General features: G+C 41.4%; 1 protein-coding gene and 1 non-coding gene across 4 annotated transcripts; both read right to left on the reverse strand.

The window, feature by feature from the left end:
- Positions 1-1,299: 1,299 nt before the first annotated feature.
- fam234b (family with sequence similarity 234 member B) lies at positions 1,300-16,590 on the reverse strand. Of its 3 annotated transcripts, XM_078269813.1 has the most exons (13): positions 15,779-16,589; positions 13,912-14,460; positions 12,896-13,009; positions 12,594-12,761; positions 8,424-8,542; positions 8,176-8,326; positions 7,812-7,953; positions 7,188-7,382; positions 6,210-6,288; positions 5,828-5,995; positions 5,524-5,644; positions 2,208-2,437; positions 1,300-2,097 (listed from the first exon to the last, which is right to left on the reverse strand). In XM_078269813.1, exons 1-13 carry the CDS (start codon positions 15,921-15,923, stop codon positions 2,095-2,097), a joined length of 2,184 nt encoding a protein of 727 aa, XP_078125939.1. In that variant the 5' UTR covers positions 15,924-16,589; the 3' UTR covers positions 1,300-2,094. The 3 variants fall into 3 exon arrangements, with proteins under 3 accessions (XP_078125939.1, XP_078125938.1, XP_078125941.1); XM_078269812.1 differs by lacking the exon at positions 1,300-2,097 and having other exon boundaries at positions 2,187-2,437; positions 15,779-16,590; XM_078269815.1 differs by lacking the exons at positions 1,300-2,097; positions 2,208-2,437 and having other exon boundaries at positions 5,614-5,703; positions 15,779-16,590.
- A 477-nt stretch (positions 16,591-17,067) lies between these two features.
- LOC144530860 (U12 minor spliceosomal RNA) lies at positions 17,068-17,221 on the reverse strand. Its single transcript, XR_013503164.1, has one exon. It is a non-coding gene; the product is annotated as a U12 minor spliceosomal RNA (small nuclear RNA).
- Between the last annotated feature and the right edge of the window lie 272 nt (positions 17,222-17,493).

Raw genomic sequence — 17,493 nt, forward strand, 5'->3', positions numbered from 1 at the left:
AGAGGAGACACTTTGTTTCTCTCACTATGACTCTAGAGCCGCTACTCGCTCCGAAGCTAATCACGTCACTCTCTCACCTCGCTCTACCACACACTCCCCACACACACACACACACACACACACACGCCGGCCCTGCTATTCTCTCAAAGAGATCGACGCAGACACCAGCGCACAAGTATAAAATTCAGGCCACTTCGTAGACTACGTTGAAAGCTCTGCACGGAGCCTCCGCAGAACCATAAATCAGGCTTTATGGACCTTTTTCACAGCAGACATTTTGACTTGTCATAGTAGGAAAAGCACAGCTGAAATTGATAACCTTAACTATGGCTCAGTTCCATCAAGTGTCCCAGTGAGATATTTCAGTGAGTCAGCATGCACAATACCAGGGCCTCTCCTAAGTGGAACGCAGCCATCATTGATGGTTTTGAACACACCTGTGCTTTTGTGTCAATGTCAACATGTCTGCCGTGGAAAAGGTCTATTCTGGAGAGGCAGTTGGTTGGTGGACATTCCTACTGTAAATGGAAAGCAGCTCATGTTGAAGCTGTTCACAACAATGTATTTTGGTATTTTGAGTAGTTGTCTATCTAAAATAAGGTGTTGCTATTGACATCCCCAAACTTAAACTATTTAGATGAACAGTACATACATCCAATGTGTGTGCTTTGCCACAATTCACAGTGAAGCCCACAATCCAAACTAATGATGCCTGATGATGACCAAGAAGCCTACACATCTCAGTCTTTATCATAGTTAGGTACTCTTATTTCACAACTCCGACCCTTCAAATCAGCGTTCGCTTTCTCGGGTTTGGGCAAAATGGCACTGGATGAAGTGCACATGGCTGTCAGGTACAGTGTCACGGTCCTCCCTGGCTCGCTGGAGGGTTTGGGGCTGCCTGTTGAGGTGTGGCGTTTCTGACCGCTGATGCCATGTTGACAGCATTTGATGCAGTAGCAATGTGGAAATCGGTAGTGATGGCCAAACGAAGCTTCGTGAACCATTTTCTTTATTTTCTGAAACCACTAGATGGCGCTCTTGGTTTTAAGAGAAAGGCCTAAGGCATTGCAATTCAGTGTATTCTCAACCCTTTGTTGAACAGAGAGCGCCATCTAGTGAGCTCAGAAAATAAAGAAAATGGTTCACGAAGCTTCATTTGGCCATCACTAGAAGTCGGCAAACAATTTTGGATGTGGAGCTGCAACAGCGCAGCCCTGTGCTTCTGTAATGCCACACCGCGCTCTTTAAAAAAAAAAAATAAATAAAAATATATATATATATATATATATATAGTACCAGGTTGTCTGCACAATTTAAATGAATACAAAACTTGAGACGGTGAAATAAAGGACGCATCATTGATTTTCATATTTTCTCTTGCGATTTGTGAAGTTGCAGCTTACATTTAAATGCCATAAACTTTTAGCAGCCACATATTCTGAGAAAAAAATATTCAACAACAAATTAAACAAAGAAAAAAAATCAAAATGTTAAAGCAATTCAATAAATACTGTACACAGCATTAGATATTTACAGACTCCCTATGCTACTAACTTGGTGATGAGCGGAAAGATCACTGTTAGTGGCTTTAATACAACAAAATGCATGTGATGGAGGATGGCACCACATAAACATACTGGCCTTGGAAGAGTTATGAGTGCTGCATACTGTAAACACATTTACATTGTTCTTTCATCAGGATTATTGTGCTTAACTGTCGGTAATAAACGACAGTATAAAGTTACTCTTCTCATCAAGTCCAAACAATCGTAAACATTCACCGAAATATTAAACTTCCCAAAGTTAAATAATTTAAATAAGCATTCTCATTGTACAAACATAATATAAACCATAACAATACAAACAAAACCTACCTACAAATAATCCTTTTTACAGAAAAGAAATCTCAGAAATTAAATTCATACTTGGTGAACCAAACAAGATGTATACAGCTCTAAATAAATCCTCAGTGTCTCCTTATTGCAGAGCTATCCACAGACTTTGTCCCTTTCGTCCTGAGTCCTTTTTTTTTTTTTTTTTTTTAGTTGCACTGCTTCCTGTGACGCAGGGCATGGTAGCAGTGGTGGCTCATCACTAAACAAAGCAACACAGTTAAGAGATTTATCAAAGAGTGGAAACAATCAAACTGAGATCAACACGGTACTCAAATCATTTCAAATATCTCACACTTGTGTCTTTCTTACCTGGCGTTTAAAGGACAAACCCCTGAAGAACTTGTTGACTTCGAACACGCCAGGTTTAACAGCTCCCCCGGGCTGTTTGTTGCTTTCCTCTAGTCTGACGATTTGTCCTTTGGTGATAGCAGCTTTGAGGCTCATGCTCTTGACTATCCGAGCGCCGGGCTCTGAGTAGGGTGTAGGTCGGGAGGATACGGTGATGTAGGAGGCATCTTTCTGATGCTCCTGGTAACTCACTGTCAAGACACAAAGTAGTAGAAAATAGGAAGTAAAAGATTTGTATTACCTGAACATGTGTATTACTGTGTAGTTACTATGTTGGCATCTTATACTGAAATACTTTACACGACTAAGGGCATCATGATTCGATTCAGTTAAAAAAAAATATATATATATATTAGTGATGGCAATTAGAGGATGGATACCTGAACCGAGCCCGTCGGGACCCGGTGGTACCCAACGGGCTGGGCCGGGTTCGGACAGATATTTAGAAATGATGTTCGGGTTGGGCTCGGTCACATCAGCACGATAAGGCATTGAACATTTTAAATTAAACAGCTTATTAACGTGCGCTTGTTGACCCGTGTGCGCTGAGGCGCTCGTCTGTTGACATTTCCGAATGCCTTTCTACAGCTGCTTAATAAAAGCTTTCCACGCAAACAAACGTACATGTCTCATTAGTATGAGAAAAACAATGAGTGTGTCGTGCTCTGGTCGGGCTTGGACATAAATATCTTAATGCCTGTCGGGGTCGGGCCGGGCTTGGTTACTGCTCTGTTGGACGCGGCCCGATCCACACTCTAATGGCAATGCCACAATAAGAGCCACTAAATGGCAGAAGAGAGTAGAGAAGAGTATTCAGAGTTTAAGGGTAAACTTAAATACTTATATTGTATATATATTAGTTTATTTATGTTATAGTTTCTTTTACATTTAATGTTTATTTCCTTTATTCCTTTTATTTCCATATTTCATTTCAATATGTTAATGTATGCACCATCCACCAAGGCAAATTCATTGTAAGCGTTAATTACTTGGACATAAATCCTTTTCTGATTCTGATTTCTGATGAGGTGCAATTGAAAGCACCATAAGTTTAACGAGGGGCACCTGAATGCTCCATGTTGGAGCCCACACGCTCTATCGTTGGTTGATTGTTTCCACAACTCACGGTACAGATCCATTTGACCGCGCGACGCTTCTGTCGCGCCTCCACTTTATTCCTATGGGTGACGTCAAGCGACTTCAAGGGGCGCCATATAGGGGGGAAAAGTTAGGACAATTCCAAGGGCCCCCAACAAATAGGTAAAAACTAATATAAAATGATTAAACCATCATCATTCAGTATATATTTCAAATATAATAATACAATTAATGATCTCTTTGTTTTTACTTGTTTTTGGCAGTAAAAGTTAAATATCCCCATTGACCAAAAAGTAAACATCCATATTGACCGACCACCCCCCTGTATCTGCATGAAATGGTTTGGTCCTGCCATAGCGTACTCAGTGACGGTGTTTAGTTGCAGGCAGTAGATGCCAGAACTAGCTACAGTGACCACGACGTTACCAAGTAACGTTAAATCAAAATCTGGTTTTCAAAAAAGGAAAGAGAGGAAAGACAAAGGAAAGGGTGTCAAACTGTAACCCAGTTTTTCACCAAGAAAGGTGGGTAGCCTATAGTCTGTGAGTGGTATTAACCTGTTGGCTTAGTGAAATAAGCTAGCTAGCTACAGACTAGTGTTAACCTACATTTAATCACCATTTAATCAGTGCAGGGCAACGTTTAGCAAGATATTCATATTAAATCATTGTCCCTGCCCCTTTTAGTAGACTTAACAGATGAGTCAGCAGCAGCCCAGTCTCCCCCTAACTGTGCCCCTCCCTGTCCCAGTGAAGAAGGGGAGCAACATTGTGGTCAATGACATGCCAGTTAGCGTCATTGCAGGGAGTCTGTGGGGATTATAATAATAATTAATAATAATAATTTTGTTAAGAGAATTTTCCATTTTGTCAAATTTTACAATAAAAATACATTGAGACTGTAAAAGATGGCCTTCAGCACATTTTTTATGGTTGCTTTTAATCTTGCATCAAATAGTGAACTGCATACTGGACTTGCATGCATGTACAAATCCCCAGCAGTAAATATTGTGCTAGTACTAGTATTTAACTACAAGAAGCAAGCCAGTTGCAAGCCTTTAATTAGAGTTATGTAAAGCTTTTGATGGGACAGTTAGGTCCTAGAGATGTGGTGACAACAGCTGCGCAGAGGGGGCCCAATTAGATTTTTTGTCACGGGGCCCAAAGTTCCTGGCGGCGCCCCTGCTTCAACGTGCACGCAAAGCATTCCGGGAAGGTGCCGTTGCATTTGAAAACATGCTGCGCGTCCAAAAGCTGGCCGATGGCCATTTTTATGCAAATGAATCCGTTGAACGTGACGCAAATATCCAGTAGAAGTAGACGAAAATCTTTCAAACTGACCTTTGTCGTTCTGAAATGAAGACAGATTCAGCAGCTGCACGGCCTATTTCTCGCTTAAAATGTTTTCAGAAACACGTTTCGGTGAACTATTTTCGTAAAATACGAGATCGTATTCTCAACGAGCCGCCATGACACTCTGTTGAATTTCTCGAGAAGCCAGACCCATGTCACGCGTTCGTCCAATCAGCTGCCATCAGCAACCATGGATGTATGACGTCGCGACACCGCACTTCAGTCGTGTCGGACAAATGGATCTGTACCGTCACTCACGGGGAAGGCAAAATGTTGCCACACCGGTGACTTCAGGACAGCTGGAGGATTTTCCAGTTTTGTTTTTTTTTCTCCGTAATCTCCGACTCCGGCAGTGGCCATGGTGTCTGGAAAAGTGCAGCTGCAGGCAACCGCTAAGCTAACATGACCCTGTGTCTTTAGCTGCGTGCTATCAGCCGGTAAGGCTGTGTGTTTGTTTTTTCTTCGGACGTGCACAAGTAGGAGGGGTGGAGAGAGAAAAAAATAATGGGGGAAATCACCGATCCTACTTCTGATTTAAATAATCAAATTCGAAAGCTAATTTCAATCGATTTCCGATAGAAATTACGTTACGACATAATGGGGGAGAGAGAGGGGGGATGACATGAAGCAAAGGGCCGCAGGTCGGAGTCGAACCCGCAGCAGCTGGGTCGAGGAGTACACCTCTACAAGGTGAGCTACCCAGGCGCCCGACTCCCTTTTTCAAGACAGCTTGGTAATCAGACTTTTGGATAGTGAGTGATAAAGATTATGCTACACAATCTATGCATTTAAGCAGATATGGTTCTGCAGCAGATCTGAACGTTCACCTGCGGCGGTGACAGCAGCGTCCGTGGTACTGGTGAGCTCCAGCAGGATTTTGGGATGTGCAGGGTGCAGCAGGAAGAGTTTTCTGATGAGTGGCTCCGCTGCAGCAACACCTGGTGCCACCTACACAGGCAGTGTGGACAGTTGAGTATTTAATGAATCCCTCCAGCTCAAACTCAATACTGTAAAATGAAGTGTGCACATGACTCATAAACAGCAGGCTCTTTCTCATTTATACATATACACTTTTTTCTATTAATAGATTTGTCTCAATAATAATCTTGTGGTTCTCTACGGCAGACTCACAGTTGTCTTGGTAATATTCTTCTGTGCTTCGATTGGATCGCTGGCCCAGAAGAGGAAAGCTGATTGGCCAGTTGAGGTGGAGATTGCTGAAGCTTCCAAAACAGGACGAGGACACACAAACTCTGCTGACCAGAGAAGATGCCCATTTGCCCCATCAACAACCTGAGCCTGAGAGAGAGAGAGAGAAAGAGAGAGAGAGAGAGAGGAGAAAATAGGTACAATAAGAGCAAACACATATATATCCTCAAGACTCTAAATCTTATTTTGTCTGTCAACTCAATATTCCCAAACAAAAAAAGAGCAGTTTAACCCAGGTTTTTTGTGCAGCATGTCAGCCCATTAACTTGAGCATTGATGTCAAAAAAGGACTGTTTTGTTTTACCTTCATGATGCCGTTTGCTGAATGCTGAATGAAAAGATCAAGGATTGCATCATCGTTGAAGTGTCCTGGGGCTGGTTGGCTGTGAGATGCGAAAAAATATTTTAGGGAGATTTCGCAAAATTCTGATATACAACTTCCTTTGTTTCCAATAGTTCAAAAAGCTTAAAAAGTGTTATGTTTGGATTTATGGTGGAACTTTGTTTACCTCAGATTAAGCCTCTGTGTTATTGTCTCATCATTATAGTAGTATGGTTGGCAGAAATGTTAAAGAGCTCATATTATGCTTTTGGGCTTTTCCCCTTTCCTTTATTGTGTTATATATCTTTTTTTGTGCACGTTATAGGTTTACAAAGTGAAAAAGCCCAAAGTCCCCCCCAAAGGGACTTACCATCTCCAACAGAAAACACTGTTCACAAACTGCTCCAAACAGCTCTATTGTAGTCCAGCCTTTACTTCAGAGACAAACGTGGTCACTTTGTAACACACGTTATAATGCTCGCCTAGCTGCTAGCATGGCACGCCCTCATACTCTGCTTCTGACTGGCTAGTAGTCCTTACCTAGGTACTCTCAGGGCACGCCCTCATACTCTGCTTCTGACTGGCTAGTAGTCCTTACCTAGCTACTGTCAGGGCACGCCCTCATACTCTGCTTCTGACTGGCTAGTAGTCCTTACCTAGGTACTGTCAGGGCACGCCCTCATACTCTGCTTCTGACTGGCTAGTAGTCCTTACCTAGCTACTGAGCATGTGCAACTCCCAACAAAGATGGAACAGAAGTGTGATGTCTCACTCTGTAGCTAAAACAGAGAGCTCAACACACAGGGTGAAAAGAGGAGCTGCAGCAATATGCAGTACAACAAATATATGGTGTTTTTTGAAAATTAAACCATGTAAACATATTCTGATATAACCTTTAAATCCAATTATGAACCTGAAAATGAGCATAATATGAGCACTTTAAAGCAACTAAGGCTTTACCTGTGAATGGGAGCTGAGTTGAAGGTCCATTCTTTACGGATGTCCTTCTGTCTGAGCACTGACAGCTTGCTGGAGCCATACACCAGCACCCAGTCACTTTTGGTGGAGTTGAGGTTAGAGACAGTGTCCAGGCTGTTGTGGTTGTTGCCAGAACCAGCCACAAGAGGGAGCAGGAACTCCACGCGCTCAGATCCTCTAGAGAGAAGATAGCAAAGGTGGGAATTTGACTTTTCAGTCGTAAATTGTCTGATAACCAGTCTTTGCCATCTTTTTTTCACTGTGGATACAACCCAAGAAATTGAATAGCATGTTAACCTATTCATTCATTGATTACTTTGTTTAAAAAAAAAATAGTATGACAACATGCTTTAAATGTTACATTACATTACATGTCATTTAGCTGACGCTTTTATCCAAAGCGGTTGATGTATCGCAGTGGGAATCAAACCCAGGTCCCCCACACCAAAGGCATGTGTCATATCCACTGCACCATCACCAACCCCACAATGTAATTATGTGAGACAAATACTACTGCAAATCAAATCAAAGTTTTAAAGTGCTTATAGTAAAAAGAGAAGACAATTCTAAGCAAGTCAGAGCAATGTGCCAGTCACTGAGACGTACCTGTAAATGTGTATGAAGGAGGAGGAATTGGTTTTCTTGAGTCCTTCCCACCCTGGATCCTTCTTTCTAAGTGCAGGGGTTATGGGTAGTTCGCCAGTGGCACGAATGTAGATATCACACAGAGAGATGGCCTCTACATTACCTGAAAAGACATTGACACAATGTTTGTAAACCTGCAGTTCAATTATTTATATGTAATGCAAGTTAACTGAATAAGTTACTCCATAATTCTAAAAACAACATAAGAGAGTTGTGCTTTTTCTATGGCAAGTTGTACCCTCATAGCTGCAGCCAAACTAATGCCACTGCCTGAACACGCATGGAGACTGATCTTTATATTCATATTGCTGGTTGATTCCTGTACCTAGTCCAAAGAGGATGTAGTATGCCCCTTGTTGTGTCTCATGCAGCAAAGGACCAATCAGTTTTCCCTGCCCAGTGAGGTTGAAAGGCACGGGATGTCCGAGCTTGGCCCCCGTCAGCCCAGAGATCAACGTCAGGAAGAGATCTGAAGCCTGAAAACGAGTAGAGCAGAAAAAAATGGTATTTAGTCACTGAATGCAAATGTATGGAAACGTGATCTGTAAACTGTCAGCTCATGATCACTTATACCGCGTCATCTGCAGGCAGGGTTGCAATGAGCAGATCTGGGACTGAGTCGCCCTGGAGGTCTGGAAGTAACACCGCCTGGGATTCAATGTTCTTAAGCAGAACCGTTCGCAAGTTCTCCCCTGGGGAACGAGAAGAAACCTGTTTTAAACAGTTGGAATACAACAGGTGGATTGCCCTTATCAAATTACTAGTCTGATTATTACTTGTCTGGTTGGGGAACTGGAGGCTGAGAGGAATTTTGCTCAAACGTGCATTTTTTTGCATATTAACATAACCTTTAGCATAATCAGATAACGGGTTGCACCAACAAGGATTACTTTTTAAACCCAATTAAAGCTGTAGAAGGCACTTTATTTATTTAGTGTAGGCACCACTTTGGCATTGACAATCTTTCAACATATTGTAATTCAAGTTCTAAATATAAAATATAAACTAGATGTTTGCACCTCCTCTTGGCTCTGTTTTTAGGCTTTAGATAATCTAGCCATGACAGAGACTTTGGCCGATCACAGGTCATTGCAGAAAGAGAGAGTGTGTTCCTATTGGCTGTTCCGTGCATGCATTGTCCATGTGACAAAGAGGGGAGAGGGAGAGCAATAGGGCGTATAGGTGTGTTGGCAAGAATCTGGCGATACGATACATATCACGATACATGGGTCACGATTCAATATATTGCAATATATTTCGATACTGTGCGTAAGGCGATATATTGGGATTTTTTTAAGTATAATTGTAGAAGTTCAGCCATAGCTACATTGTTAGCTTCTAGCAAAAAGTTAGGTACTGTTAGGCACTGCTAGGCCAGGACACTAGTGGTGCATCTCAGCATAGCCATCTAGCGGTAGGGGGTTTAAACACAACATAAACGTCAACCACTGTCTTACATCGATATTGCGTTTTTGAAAATTGATATAGTATTACTAAATAAAATATTGCGATACTCAAGTGTATCGATTTTTTCTTACACCCTTAGAGAGCTACAGGCAAATTCTTCAAATTCTGGCTTTTTTGCATTCTACCCAATTCAGCTTTCAATCAAGATTTAACATTAAATCATGTTTTTCACACTTTAAACTGTGATCCGGTATTACCTTTAAACTTACAATTGAGGAGGTTTAACTTTTAAAATGGCTACCTTTTTGAGATGAATTGAGCAAAATAATCAAGTTAAGGGACAGACTCAACCACATTGAGATATGTACGATGCTGCTGAATTTCTCTCAAGAAGCCGGTTCAGCAAGGAAACTCTTCTGGAGCGGAGCAGGACAGAGGACAGAGCTTGGACTAATAGTTAAACATGGCAGTGAAAGGAATGCAGCTGGAACATTACCAATGCTCTTACTCCTGGTAATCCTGACATTTTATACCACCGGATTATTGCCAACCAATTTTTAAGGACAAATAAAAGCTTCACTTTTGACTCGTAAGTAACGTTAGGCTAAACCGAGATGTTTTTATGAACAAAAGATCAACATTTTCTGATTCCAGCTTCTGAAATGTGAATATTTTCTAATATTTCCTCTGCGAAAGTAACCTGAATATCTTTGAGTTGTGGACAAAACAAGACATTTGAGGACATCGTCTTGGACTTTGGGAAACAGTGATCCCAAATCGACATTTTTCACCGTTTTCTGGCATTTCATAGACCAAACACTAATCGATTAATCGACAGATTATTCCACAATGAAAATAATCGTTAATTGAAGCCCTAAAACTTGGATTTACTCTAATATACTCTGATTACAATGTATCTAAGATTAAAGTAATCCTTGTTGGTGCAACCCAGCCTTAGACAATATATGAACAACTACAAAAGGTTTGTAGAGGTTGTGTGATCTGCACATAAAACAGATGTGCAGACAGACAGACAGACTCCGCCCCACAGGAAGTTGAATTTGAATTTGAAATGGAATGACAGGAAGTGGAATTAAATTCCTGGCAATTCAAAGAAATTCCCCAGTCACACAACAGAAAGAATGTGTTGAATCTCACATACGTTCAGGGTTAGGAAGGTTACGTTGGAAATGTAATTGTTCGTTATTTATTTCAAGGGCCACCGGAGGAGTTTTGGGCTCTTTAATCAAAAAAGACCTGACCATCCCTTCACCAGCAATACATTGTGGATGACGCGCCAAACTGATATGGAAAAAAGGGATAACCCTACCCAACAATTTATTGATGCCTTCAGTACTGGTTTGCACTTAGCAAAGATATATAGATACCCATTGTTTTTGTTTTTTTTCACAGCCATGACTAATGTGATAAAACCTCTCATCTTACGCATCCCACTCCTCTGTTATGGTGTGGTGGCCATTTCAGTAGATTTACTCACTAACATAGTTGTGGAAACACAATAAGCATGGAAACTAAATGCACACTTCCTGCATTACTGCATTACTTCAAATACTAAGTTACTCATCTAGTAAACTAGTATTCACATGAAATAAAACAATAAAACATTGAGACCATTCAGCAAAGCACACTGGGTAATTCAACACTGGTAAAAATACAATGCAATTTCTCCATTGACAAATTGGAGTATAAGCCATAAAATCGTAACCGTCGATGGTAGACTTAAAACCAAGCATGCCGACATGACTCAGCGATTGTATATGCTCATATAGACGCCACAAATCATGGGGCACTACCCTTGTTTTGAGATAAATGTCTTTTATTTGCGATGTCTTGGATAAGTACTTCATTACCCACAATCCTGAACAATCCCACAATCCCACAGTGATGCCTCTGATTGGTGGAACTCATGCTGTCAGTACCCGATCTGTGCTGCCTGCACGATCCGTCACGAGGATTTACGACACTGCACGAATCACGATCTGTTCCACGCTTCTGACGTTAGCCTCTGCCGGGAAGCTAACGTTAGTTTAGCTAACAGCTAATTCGGCTAACCACTAGCTGACAGCTTGATTCGGTCTAAAATAACGTTAACTCAAACTAAACACTGGGTAAAGCCGTCTACAGCTGACGTAACAACCGTTATATTTGTTAACGGTTATTTTCAGGTTTTATTTTGAGGGTCTTTTAAAGTTATTACACGCTGTCTCAGCTAGCGGTTAGCCGAATTAGCTGTTAGCTAAACTAACGTTAGCTTCCTTTGTTCAGTGGTGCGCGGTGGTTTATGGGAGGAGTAGTTCCTTCCCTCTGAGATAACGATATGTACACAGTCTTGTACCTTTGACTTTTTGGGGATTTTCTGTTCGTTTTTTTACTCGAAATGATACGTTGTATGCTTATGAGTCACGTACCACCTGGTTAGCCTAAGGCATGGTCTAAAACTCTTTATATACGGATTTTTCCAGACGTCAATTGGAGAAATGACGGGAAATTTACTGTTTTGGATGTATTTGAACTAAACAGTACGGCAATCACGCTAATGAATAAAATTATTTTTTCATCAGATGTCTTAGTTACAACACGATGGAGCTAGCAAAGCAGTTTTGTGTTTATATATGTGAGCGGGATTTATTCAGTTTGGGAAATCCTACAGTCTCTAAAGCTACAGTTCAAATTGTCTGGCTGACTAAATAGGGAGGGACCCATCTGCTAGTGATAGGGGCCGAGACTGAGAGAGCTACATGGAGCTACATGGATAAATATGCACCAAACAAGCCACTTTGAAATGTTGCTGTTCTCATGAATATGGATGTGGGTGACCCTCCCCCCTAGACTAAAAAAAATTGGATGACCCTCCCCTCAACAAAGAATAAAAGACATGACCCTCCCCTGATAAGCATTCTAGGAAATGGAGTCATGTTCCATAATGTTCCACAAAATTAGAATTACAATAAATCAAACCTAATTATTTGTTCTGTGACTAGAGCTTTTAACATTCATTGCTGGGGGGAAACATTCCTGTTAATGTAATCTGTACAAGTAGTTCAAACTAATATCATTTATAGAATATGTAATGCAATCATATCTCACATACTGTATATTGTAAAGCTTCATTGTTAAACACTTAAATTATGTATATGAATTTCTTAGAATTTTTATTGAATTGCAATTCTGCTTCCTTTAATTCAACATGAATTGTAATTCTAGATCCTGTTTTTGACATCAATTCAAATTCAAGAATTGAAATGGAATTTAGGAGTCATTCACAATTCAATTCTGAACTGTGCACAAGCCTGGTAGCTTGGCTCGTCTCCATACCTGAGGTGCTGTTGACTAACATGAGGATGGACTTGCTGATGAGGAGCACCACAGGTGACGGCTGGGTGCTGTACTGCAGACCACATTGGATGTACATCACAGTCTCCCGCATGACTTTCCTCCACAGCACCTGTCCGCTGACCGCAGACAGGGCCACCGCACTGTAAACTGGGTTTAAGAATGAACATAACTAATGAATAAACCAGGACAACACAATGCATTTACAAAACTCAGAAAGATTAAAGAAGGAGAAAGAGGATGAGGCATTGGAGTGAAGGGCGTCCAAAGAATTCCTCACATACTTTTGTTCTCTTGCATGGGATGGGTGTCGTTGGACCATTCGGTAACACCCAGGATTACATCCTCCACTGAATCACCATCGACATCCCACAACGCCAGTGCAGGTGGTGTGACACCTAGACAGAGAAACCACAACAAAGTGAACACCTGTAGAATCCTTGTCAGTGCTTGACTGAAGCTTAGCAGCGGGAACAAATGGGTGAATCATAAAAAGCATATGAGTAATTAAGGAGAGCTGCAAAGATTAGTCGATTGTTGACCGTTGTCAACTATTAAATTCATCGCCAGTTATTTTGATAATCGCTTAATTGGTTTGAGTAATAAGAAAATAAATAAAGGAAAGCTAAAATTCTCTGATTCCAGCTTCTTAAATGTGAATATTTTCATTAAACTGAATATCTTTGAGTTGTGGATTAAGACATTTGAGGACGTCATCTCTGGCTTTTGAAAAACACCAACAATTTTCTGACATTTTATAGACCAAACAACTAATCGATTAATTGGGACAATCGTCGACAGATTAATCGATAATGAATATAATCGTTAGTTCCAGCCCTATAATCAAGTATTAAAACATGAATGATTACATTTCTTGACTGAGGTGTCCACGTTCAGTTCTCAGTTTAAGACTCAATGTAAAAAAAACACCCTGAAGAGATTGTTGCCACACCTATCAAACCATATTTACACATTCTTTCACACACTCAATCCTGTCGACTTTGTGTGTATTGTTGCCACTCTACAATGCTTTCATAGTGCATGCTGAAACATAGCATTGGGTAGGTAAAGCTTATAAGCCTGTATAATGACAGTTTTACTAATTAATGGGTCAGCCAGTGTTGTCTAGCCACAAAGACTCCTGGTAAATCTTTCTAAAGAGAACATGTGGTGTAGGGCCAGTGTATGTAGTCGAGGCAAAGCATATAGGGAAAGTAGTAGAGCCTTAAACTCTTCAGTCATTTCTGTCACTGAAAATGTATGTAAGTGATGTATCAATCTTTGGCATTATTCTCTTTACCTCCTGCATCTCCCAGTGCTCTCTCCCATTGCGCCCTCTTTTCCAGTGTTCCCTTCTGGCACGGAATCAGAAATGCACACAGCAGCACGAGCATTGCAGCACAGACCAGAGGCACCAGGAAAAACGCACTCCGGACAGCATGCTTCATCCTCATCCTCTTCTCTTCCGCATCAGTACTATGAACCCCTAGCCCAGCACCCCCCATTGGCCCAGGCCCTCCTCTGTCCTCCCCGGCCCTGTCCCTGCCCGGGTCCCTGTGGCTCCAGTACTGCGTGCCTTTCATGTCGTCTCTGTCCTGCCTGGATTTGCTGGGGAGTCGTTCTCTCCATTCGTCCAGCTCTTCCTCCTCGTCCTCCTGTGCCTCCTCTTCGGCCCCCACATGTCTTCCAGATCTGCCCCCCCGCAGCTGTGAGGAGCCCGCGCCGAGGCAGCTGTCCCTGCCAAGGCCATTTCGGGGGTAGTTGAGCACCAGGTCATCCTCTTCGCTTTCGTCCTCGCTGTCTGCTTGGGTGAGAGGGTCGTACTCCCCAAGCTCCGAGCCCTTCTTCCCTGCACAGAGACACATATTATTGATCCACAAATATATTATCCCACAACACTGACGCATTATAGATGTATATCCTTCGTTTACTCTGGCTCCTAATGGTTGTTTTTCCTCTGTAGGTAATAATTAAAGCATTTTACTCAAATACTCTCCCTTACTCAAACACCACATTTGTAAGAATTCCATGTAATTAACACAATTAAACACAGAGTATTTTTTTTTAATATATATCTTAATCTGTTTTGGCACATACAACTAAACACTAGGGCTGCGCGATTAATCGCAATTTTATCAAAATCGCAATATGGACTAGTGCAGTATCCAAATCGCAGGGGGGGCGCAATATTTGTTAAAGGCAAAATATGTGTCAAACCATTCTGAATGAAGTATTGTGGAGCTGCAGAGACATCCCGGCCTACAAATCCCACAGACTAAAGAAAAAATATTTGTTTGGTACAGATCCTCGCAAAAATCACACTTGATTATAATTCATGATAATGAGACTAATGATACAAAAATGATCATTCCCTCCAATATCGTGAATCATATCGCAATCGCAACATCAGTCCAAAATAATCAGATATTTTCTTAATATCGTGCAGCCCTAGTAAACACATGGCAACATGCTTTATATTCTGTAGTTTAACATTACCTTATTACAGAGGGCAGCAATGAGAATAAAGTTACTGTTTCTATTATCTCATCTGTAACATATTCTATTATACTTTTTTTGGGATATTACCGTTATTCTGATGTTTAAAAAAAATCATAAATGATTACTGTAGCCTGCTCATAATTGGAGACCTCTAAAAGTATAGCAAAAGAACATTTATTACAATAATACAAGTATTAATGCACATCCTTAGTTGTTACATAGGAAACGTTGGTAAATATGCACATTATAACATTTGTGCCTGAAGTCAAAAGTAATATTTCTTATTATGCTTTGCTTGTGTGCTCTCCAGGAGCAGGTCCGTTCATGTTGACTTAACATTAGCTAGCAGCTAGCTGAAATGCAGAACACAGCGGAGGGGCTTTGACAGAAAGATGTCAACATGCTGCGCTATAAACACAGACATCTTAAATGAACATTACGTCCTTTAGAAAACATGTCTGTTAACGTAAATCTGAACAGATACTAAAAATGTGTGCGACAAATCGGCGCATCAAATGAATAAATTGCACGTATACCGTTAGAGAGCTGAGTAGCGAGACCGAAGACAGACCATCTAGTCCTGACTGATACCATGGTTTGTAAATCATCCGCTAAAGTCTGTTTCGTCTCTTTTTCTGTCTAGTTGAAATACGTGTCCCGCATCTTACCGGGTAATTTGAGGGCACGGGACAGAGCTGCAGCCATTTCTCCTCCAACGGTTCCGAGAGACAGCACCAATGTGTGAGGCAGCGGTGATGAAGAGATCCAGGGGAACCGACCCAGCAGGTTGGATCTGCGCCTGCCCAAATGCATCCTGGGATTTGGAGTTCCTTAGATATTATGCGTTATACCCTTTCGGTCTATGACAATACCACACATTAGTAAAAACAAAGCTATTTGGATACTTTGATCTATATAGACGGTATTTAGGAAATCAGTATCAGTATTTTTTTTTAAGTTAAACTATATATGCACCGCGTGATCTAGCGATGTCGCGAGAATCCATCTGCCGTGCGAGGTGGTCTCACGATGTGGTTTTCTCATAGACAGTAACGGCATGTTCAGCCGGTTTAGCCCACTAATGCAAAATAACATTCATTTGGATTACTTAGTCTTTTTTTGTATCAGTGTGACCCTGCATTAAAGGTGGAATCCCTTTAGTTCAAACTATGTGTTGCACATAGCGTTTTGAGGCCGTAGTTTGTGCTACTGTTGTTTTCTATCACATTACATTACGTGTATCTAGTTTACGCTTCTTAATGTGCATATAGACAGCATAAACCACATCACATTAACCGGTTCACCTATTACAGCGGCACTGCCAATCACTGTTTATCCTACTACTCTCTCACAAAGCCCTCCATAACTAGGCCCCCTACTATCTCACTGGCCTGTTCCACACATAGACTGTATACCACACTCCTTCCGGCAGCCTCTGCTCCTATCTGATGCCATCCTCCTGTCTCTACCAATCAGGACCAATCTTCTCCATAGCTGCCCCTCCCTCTGGAACTCTCTCCCCAAACACATCCACGACTGCACTCTCTGTCCACTCAATGTTTGATTCCTGTGTGTCTGTGTATTTTTAGTTCGTAGATTGCTTTTGATATAAGCTACTCTGCGAAGTGTCTTTGATAAAAACGATACGTCTGCTTTCTGTCCCCAGAGCCAGAGTCATTTCTTTTTTATGCTGCCGTTCTTTAAATAATAATTAATAATTTCTTATACTGCACTGTAACTTTTATTCTCGTATTTTATCTGTTTATATTCAACTGTTTTTAACTGCTCTTTAATGTTTTATGTAAAGCAATGTGAATTGCGTTGTTGCTGAAATGTGCTGTGCAAATAAAGCTGCCTTGTCTAAATAAATGATGCTGTATTCATTTTCAGTACCAGCGTAATTTCCTTGTCGCTGCTCTTCAGACATTGTTTTTATTATTAACCATGAGAGGGGTTCGGGGAAGGTCCTAGAGCTGCGAGGCATCTCACAAAGTAGGTGAGTCACCTCAGCAGTCGGACCTATGCCCTTTCAAAAATTCTTCTCGTTATGTTTACGAGGACACGGGCGTCACCCCGCGTCGTTATTTTCCTTACTCATCAGTTTAAGGCATGACCAGTCAAACGTCGAAGACCGGCCTAGTCACAGTGCCCAGGTATTCTCTGTTAGGGTGCCACACTGCCACCAACAGTTGCCTGTGTATCAAACGTGGGTTTGTAGAACTGAAAGGTCACACACTTTTTTTAAGAACCTTCATTTTATTTCTTGCGCAAAACCAAGGCACTAGGCTAATTTGTGACAATTTCGCGCAAAGGCTCATGGGTACCGTAGCATGTACGTCATTTGCATTTCGTCAAGAGCAATCGAACGCGGATTCCCAACCAA

The sequence above is a fragment of the Sander vitreus genome, chromosome 15 (assembly GCF_031162955.1).
Source record: "Sander vitreus isolate 19-12246 chromosome 15, sanVit1, whole genome shotgun sequence".
NCBI classification, from domain to species: Eukaryota; Metazoa; Chordata; class Actinopteri; order Perciformes; family Percidae; genus Sander; species Sander vitreus.

Excerpts from the sequence above, each read along its gene's own strand:
- fam234b (XM_078269812.1), bottom strand. The coding sequence starts at position 15,923 with ATGCATTTGGGCAGGCGCAGATCCAACCTGCTGGGTCGGTTCCCCTGG. Across the intron at positions 7,383-7,811 it reads TCCTTCATACACATTTACAG|AGGATCTGAGCGCGTGGAGT; the intron begins GTACGTCTCAGT and ends TCTTCTCTCTAG. Across the intron at positions 6,289-7,187 it reads AACTCAGCTCCCATTCACAG|CCAACCAGCCCCAGGACACT; the intron begins GTAAAGCCTTAG and ends CGCATCTCACAG.